The sequence below is a fragment of the Protobothrops mucrosquamatus genome, unplaced genomic scaffold, assembly GCF_001527695.2.
Source record: "Protobothrops mucrosquamatus isolate PMUCROS unplaced genomic scaffold, P.Mucros_1.0 scaffold237, whole genome shotgun sequence".
Taxonomy (NCBI): domain Eukaryota; kingdom Metazoa; phylum Chordata; class Lepidosauria; order Squamata; family Viperidae; genus Protobothrops; species Protobothrops mucrosquamatus.
The window spans coordinates 590763-598199 of record NW_015386587.1 but is presented as its reverse complement, the minus strand read 5'-3'; the positions used below and the strand labels follow the sequence as shown (position 1 = coordinate 598199).

At 43.8% G+C, this 7437-nt stretch overlaps 1 protein-coding gene across 1 annotated transcript in view; it reads right to left on the bottom strand.

The window, feature by feature from the left end:
* The window catches only part of LOC107286028 (protein 4.1), a 53583-nt gene that overhangs the window by 31780 nt on the left and 14366 nt on the right, over positions 1-7437 (bottom strand). Inside the window, exon 4 of the mRNA XM_015814323.1 lies at positions 6003-6182. Coding sequence (XP_015669809.1) covers positions 6003-6182 — 180 coding nt within the window. The remainder of the gene's footprint in view (positions 1-6002; positions 6183-7437) is intronic.

Here is a 7437-nt window from a genome sequence, read left to right as displayed (position 1 = left end):
GAAGCCTGTTCCTCCCCATCCAGACTCGCACGGCCTCCAGGCACCGGGACATCACTTCCGCGGCATCGTTGGGGTGGTCTGGGGTGGAGATGTACAGCTGGGTGTCATCTGCGTACTGATGAAACTCCACCCCGAAACCACGGATGATCTCACCCAGTGGCTTCATATAAATGTTGAACAGGAGAGGCGAGAGGACTGACCCCTGTGGTACCCCACAAGTGAGGCGTCTCGAGGTTGACCTCTGCCCCCCTGCCAACACAAATTGCGTCTGGTCCGAGAGGTAGGAGGACCACCGTAAAACGGTGCCCCCCAACCCCAACTTTGTTCTCAGTCAGGTAAGGAGTGAGAGCCTCTCCAAAAAGGCGACCCTTTTGATATGGTGCCGCAGCTACTCTCCATTTGTGCCTGGTATCGGCTTTCCAAATTTTTTAGCCAGAACAACCGGCGTGCGGCCACATTGGAAGCTATGGCCCGAGCCGAATATTTGGCCGACTGCAGAGACACATCCGCCATGTATTCCAGTGCGGCCCTCAATTTAGTGACATCCTGGTGAACCCTTACTTCATCTGGGGATATTCTGGCCTGTAATTCCCTGAGCCAGATTAATGCGATTCTGGCGAAAAAGGAGTTAGATGTTGAGGCTCTTATAGCCCAAGCCGATGCCTGATGGGTCCTTTTGAGGGAAATCTCAGACTTCTTGTCCTCAGCCTTAAGGGCCTCCAACATGTCTCCTGGGATTTTGGTGTCTGTCAGTATGAGGGCAAGAGCCTCGTCTACACCCGGAACTTCGAGGACATCGTTGAGGTAAGGGACCGTATCCAAGAGCTTACGATCCAATCCCCCAAGAGCAGAGAAACTTCCAGGAGATCCCCACTGATCCTGAATGAATTTGAGAAACATGGGGGGACAAGGTATCTGTAGGTTCTTCTTGACCGGTTCCAGAAACAGTGGGTCAGAACTCTGTCCAGAGTCCTGATCGGTCGTCTGTGGTTTCACAGGTTCAATTTTTCCGGTGACATAGGCCTTTTGTAAAAGAGAATAGAATGAATTTGGATTAAACACCCCTACCATAGGAGTGGCCTCCGCCTGAATGTCTTCTCCGTCTGACCACATGCCTTCTTCCGGAATCTGTGCGGAATAATCCGATATCTCGCTCCCTTCAGATTGAGGTGGAGAACCGTGATCTGAGATCACATACTCCCTGGGATGCATAGTTTCCGTGGGCGTAGGGGGGGTTGACGGTCCTTGGACCGGAATGGCCCTCCCTGAAGCCGCCATCGCCTGAGCCACCGCCTGTGAGATCATGGCTTGGAGCTGGACAGTAAATGAAGGATGTTCGGGGCCCCGAAGACCCGCCGCCGGCAGCGTGAAAGATGCTGACAGAATTGGGCGAGGGATGACTGTAATAACCTCCCCGAGACCCACAAGACACTGAGGAAGGTCCTGGCTCAGCAGCTGGAATTGAATCTTGGACCTGTAATCTCAATTCTCGGTCAAAGAGGGACAGATGGTCCCATTCATATCCCAGCAAAGAACCCTGGTCCAGGGTCTGCTTGGGAGACCAAGCCCGTGTAAAAGGGGAAGGTCGATGCTTCCCTGATGTGGAAGCAAGAGGAGGGGAGGGGATAAGCTGCGTCTCTCCTGCCTGTCGCTGGGCTTTGGAGAATTGTCGCTCCAGCGCCCTATGCCTGCTATCCGCTTGCTTGTCATCGGCCTTAGAGGCCCGTTTGACCTTGGCCTTGGCTTTTGCAGGTGTATCCTGACTGGATGGCTTGCGTTTTACAGTGCCACTGGAGGTGGAAGCCTGTGAAACGGTGTTATCCGCCATATTGAAATAAACAATAGGAGAGAAACAACAGGCGTTCACCAGGAGATCCCTGGATCGGGCCTGTACTGCAGTAGAAGAAAAAGGCAGGTTGTCACCAGGAGATCCCTGGATCAGTCCTGTTCTGCAGGAGAAGAAAGGGCAGGTTTTCACCAGGAGATCCCTGGATCGGCCCTTTGGTCTGCAGGAGAAAAGAAGGCCACGGCCCACCTGGGTGGTACAGGCCTGCACGAGGGTCTGTGAGGTCTGGCCCGCCGTTAAGCACGGAGTCACTACGCGATATAAGCCGCGCTACGCTCAGGGGCTGTCCTCCCCGTTCAACTTCAGGCCCACTGTAATAGAGAGACAATTTGGTCGAAAAAGTATCAAATGTCAATTAAAGATAAGTCTATATATGAATATAGATATATATCTTGTTTATTTTAATTTTGTTGTATTTTAATTAATTTTTTTAATTTTTTTTTTTACCCTCGTGTCTCACTTAGTGACGGCTAGGGTAAAAGTGCCGACCACTATGCAGACAGCGGAAAACAGGCAAGGCAAGCAGCAGTTCAATCTGTTGGCACTGGATATTTGAAAGGTACTGGCAAGTCATACAGTCTGGAATATTACCAGATAAAATGGAGTGAGAGACTCAAGGTATTTTCCCTATATCCACTAGGTAACCTAAGATGGCGCCTATTAAGCAGCTGAAGCACAAGGTAATGAAGATCTAAAAGAGTGTAATTAGAACTCCTATTCCCCCCCTCCCACATAGGGAGAATCACCAAATAAGTAAGTTGCTTTGTGACTGAAAAGGCTGTAATTAGGTCAAGGCAGTCAATTTAATGTGTGCAATCGGGCGGAGCCCAAAATGGCGGCCGTGACGATCTAATGAGAAATAAAACAAGCTGAGAGAAAAGATCCTCTTCTGCAAGTAATCTGGTAATAAGTTCTTTTAGTCAAACAGTTCACCTGTGGTTTAATCAACAGTAACAAGGAAGTACTTAAGTAATGTGAGGATCGAGCCGTCTGGAGGCTCAAATGGTGCTCGCAGGTTGTTTGAATTGGTAATGAGCCCAGGAAGGTGAATTCAGAGTTTTCAGCCGAAAACTAGTAGTTTAAAGCTTCGCATTCACAGCGAAGATCCTTGGAGGGGGTGGGGGGGTGGATTGTAATGAGGAGGCAGGATCAACGATCAGCTGTCTGCCTCTGAAAAACTCAACGGAGAAGGGAATTGATTAAAGAGAGAAGAAATGGTGCAGCTCTGAGCTCAGCTGAACCAATCTCCCCCCCCCCAAAGAAGGAGAAAAAAAGGATAGAGAATCCACGAATGGCAATAACTACCTTTCTGAATCTAAATCTGGAGCCAAATTCTCACGTCTCTTCAGGGCTGAGACCAAATGAAACTGGGGCATGGTCAGACCCTGCAGAGGCGTGGCTACTTTGATTGTTTGGTCTGATTGGGCTAGAAGACTAAATCAACCCATTCGTGGATTCTACATTCCTCTACATGCTGGAGAATAGCTAGAAAAGATAAGAATGCCCTCTTAAATGAACAGTGAAATAGAAGAAATAGAAGAAAATAATAGAATAGGGAGAACCAGAGATCTCTTCAAGAAAATTGGAGATATGAAGGGAATGTTTCATGCAAAGATGGGCATGATAAAGGACCAAAATGGCAGAGACCTAACAGAGGCAGAAGAGATTAAGAAGAGGTGGCAAAATTACACAGAAGAACTATACAAGAACGAGCTTAACGTCCCTGATAACCACGATGGGGTGGTCACTGACCTCGAGCCAGACATCCTAGAATGTGAAGTGAAATGGGCCTTAGGAAAGCTGAGCAACAACAAAGCTAGTGGAGGTGACAGTATTCCAGCTGAGCTATTCAAAATCTTAAAAGACGATGCAGTAAAAGTGCTACACTCAATTTGCCAGCAAATTTGGAAAATTCAACAGTGGCCCCAGGATTGGAAAAGGTCAGTTTACATTCCAATTCCAAAGAAAGGCAATGCCAAAGAATGTTCAAACTATCGCACCATTGCACTCATTTCACATGCAAGTAAAGTTATGCTTAAAATCCTACAAGCTAGACTCCAGCAGTATGTGGATTGAGAACTTCCAGAAGTACAGGCAGGATTTCGAAGAGGCAGAGGAACTAGAGATCAAATTGCCAACATACGCTGGATCATGGAGAAAGCTAGGGAGTTCCAGAAAAACATCTACCTCTGCTTCACTGACTATGCTAAAGCCTTTGATTGTGTGGATCACAACAAATTGTGGCAAGTTCTTAAAGAGATGGGAATACCAGACCATCTTATTTGTCTCTTGAGAAACCTATATGCTGGTCAAGAAGCAACAGTGAGAACTGGACACGGAACCACTGATTGGTTCAAAATTGGGAAAGGAGTCCGGCAAGGCTGTATTCTGTCGCCCTGCCTATTTAACTTATATGCAGAGAAAGGCAGAGCTAGATGAATCAGAAAGGCAGGACTAGATGAATCAAAAGTTGGAATTAAGATTGCCGGGAAAAATATCAACAACCTAAGATATGCAGATGATACCACTCTAATGGCAGAAAGTGAAGAACTAAAGAGCCTCTTGATGCGGGTAAAGAAGGAGAGTGCAAAAGTTGGCTTGAAACTCAACATCAAGAAAACCAAGATCATGGCATCCATCCCTCTCAATTCCTGGCAAATAGATGGGGAAGAAATGGAGGTAGTGACAGATTTTATCTTCCTGGACTCCAAGATCACCACAGATGGGGACTGTAGCCAAGAAATTAAAAGACGCTTGCTCCTGGGGAGGAAAGCTATGGCAAATCTAGACAGCATACTAAAAAGCAGAGACATCACCCTGCCAACAAAAGTACGTATAGTCAAGGCTATGGTTTTCCCAGCTGCAATGTATGGCTGTGAAAGTTGGACCATAAGAAAGGCTGAGCACAAAAGAATTGAGGCCTTTGAACTATGGTGCTGGACAAGACTCCTGCGAGTCCCCTGGACTGCAAGGCGATCAAACTGGTCAGTCCTAGAGGAGATCAACCCTGACTGCTCTTTAGAAGGCCAGATCCTGAAGTTGAAACTCAAGTACTTTGGCCACCTAATGAGAAGGAAGGACTCACTGGAGAAGACCCTAATGCTGGGAAAGATTGAGGGCAATAGAAGAAGAGGATGACAGAGAATGAGGTGGCTGGATGGAGTCACTGAAGCAGTAGACGTGAGCTTAAATGGACTCCAGAAGATGGTAGAGGACAGGAAGACCTGGATGAACGTTGTCCATGGGGTCGCGATGGGTTGGACATGACTTCGCAACTAACAACCACAAAGCACCTCCTGGAACTAATTAACGAGTACCAAGGTACCACTGTATTTTATTATTATAATATATTGAGGGGATGCTCCTCTCTCGTGGCATCTGCCTCTGGGACACCATTCCCCCAAAATTTGTTAAGACTCTCACCCTAAAACAAGCCCTAAGACCTGGCTCAATCCTCAAGATTTAGGTTAGTGCTGGTGATGATTCTATAACTTTTTTTTTTTTTAAATGATTGGGTTTTTTTAGGTGTTTGATGATTTTTGTATTTCATAGTATTTTATTGTATGGTTATATTTTGTAAGCCACCCAGAGTCATAACAGATTGGGGAAGTCTATAAATTTCATAATTAAATAAATATTATTATATCAAATCAAGCCCAGCAGGGATTTTTTTACTGAACGATAAAGAGCATAAGTTACCATGCTGGTTCAGCGTGGATTGGTAGATAGATATTTTTCAATTTCCAAGTCTAGGGATGAGGGAATTACTTGCGCTGTATTACCCACGACCCATCTGAGGTATAGTGGCTAAAGTTCTGGACTAGGAGAAGAAAGAACCAGGATCTAATTCTCACTTAGGCATGGAAATTGGCTACGTTAAAATCTGTGTGTGTGTGTGTCCCTTCCCTCTCTCCATAATATTTTATGATAAGATTTCCAACCCCAACTCAGTAACCTAACAGAAAATTGGCTTTAAAAAAGTTAATAGCTCATCCAATATACAAGAAATGAGTAATGAAACACTTAAGCAAATTTGCTTAACCTTTTGTTTGCCTTTCTCCCCAAAGGGGAATTCCAGTTCCTAGAGAATTAAAAAGTGGTCTTATTTAGAACTTCAAAGCCAAATAAATAATCAGTACTTCATATAAGTACTCACTCCTTCTACTCCTGTGGGAATCTGTCCGTTGATGTTAAGCGTTCTGAAAGGAGAATGAGTAGAGAGGCGTTTGTCCCATTCACTTGGCCGTGGCTCAGGAACAGATTCCATGAAGTTTTTCTTCAGTTCACTGATGTTAGCATGATGCTTCTTTATTTCTTCTTGGGTTTTATCTAGATCCTATCATTTTAGAAAAAAAATCCAACACAAACCACAGAAAGTTTTACTGAAGCGAATCTATAGCTTTCCTTGATGCTACAGAAAATTAGTCAAGTCAATTCTTTCTTTTTCCCCTCAGAGAGATAAAATGTACTGGTTAGTGCAGGATATCCCAAATAAAGCTCAACATTATTTGCAACATTATTTTTTTCGATTAGACTAACAAAAATAAACTCCCAATTATTATTTCAGGAGTGGCAATCTTCTACCTTTAGAACAGTTACCTATATTAAATTTCCAACACTCAGCAGATATTATTAGAGTCTAGATCTATTCAATACTTTGGAATTGATTCCAAGAAGGTGCTTCAGAACATGCACAAATGTATCAAGTAGTCTATATGCAAATGCTTAAACGAGATGCTTCTTTTCCTGGGACAGTGTGGCTATCTTCCAGAATTGCTACACAATCACGGGAAAAGATGTGGTTAATTATATATATGCCTCCACATTCCAAAGCACTGTTTTGGAAATCAAATCTGAAACTTGTAGAACTTAATTAGACTCTTTAAAGTTTTAATCCTGTATTCACAAGTGGTAAATTTTATTAAGCTTCATGAGACTTCTTTCTGAGCAGACATATATGTGATTTCTATAAGAGCCTTATTCAGTATCTTTTTATTTGTAATGTACTGTATACTGTATGATACACTAGTTATTAATCAAAACAACTTTTATTATCTTTTCAGAAAATACTGCAGTAAAGTTATTTAAAATCCACACACAAACACACAAGCCAAAAGATACAATTTGCCTGTCATGGAAAAAAACTCAGTCATAGAATATGGAACTTAATTTGGCTCTTGTGCCTTTTTGCCTGCTGTTAATCTTATATCCAAAAGGCTTTTACCAGCTGCAGACATAACTGACTGGTGTGATATATATCTTTGTGATTATAGTGTTGATACCAAAATCCACAAAAATTAATCATTGATCAATATTCCTAAGCTTAACCCTTGGCAGGAAAAAAACAAGAATGAGACTGCCAAAGTAAGTGGACATAATTGACTACTGTATAAAATTCACTGATGGGAAAAGCCATTTTAGTGAGCAAAAAAGGAACAAAGCTAAAGGTTCTACATTTAGGCAAGAAAAACCAATTGCACAAGTACAAGTACAGCATAGGTGGCACCTTGCTCAATAGTAGTAACTGTGAGAGGGACCTCGGAGTCCTAGTGGACAATCACCTAAATATGAGCCAGCAGTGTGCTGCAGCT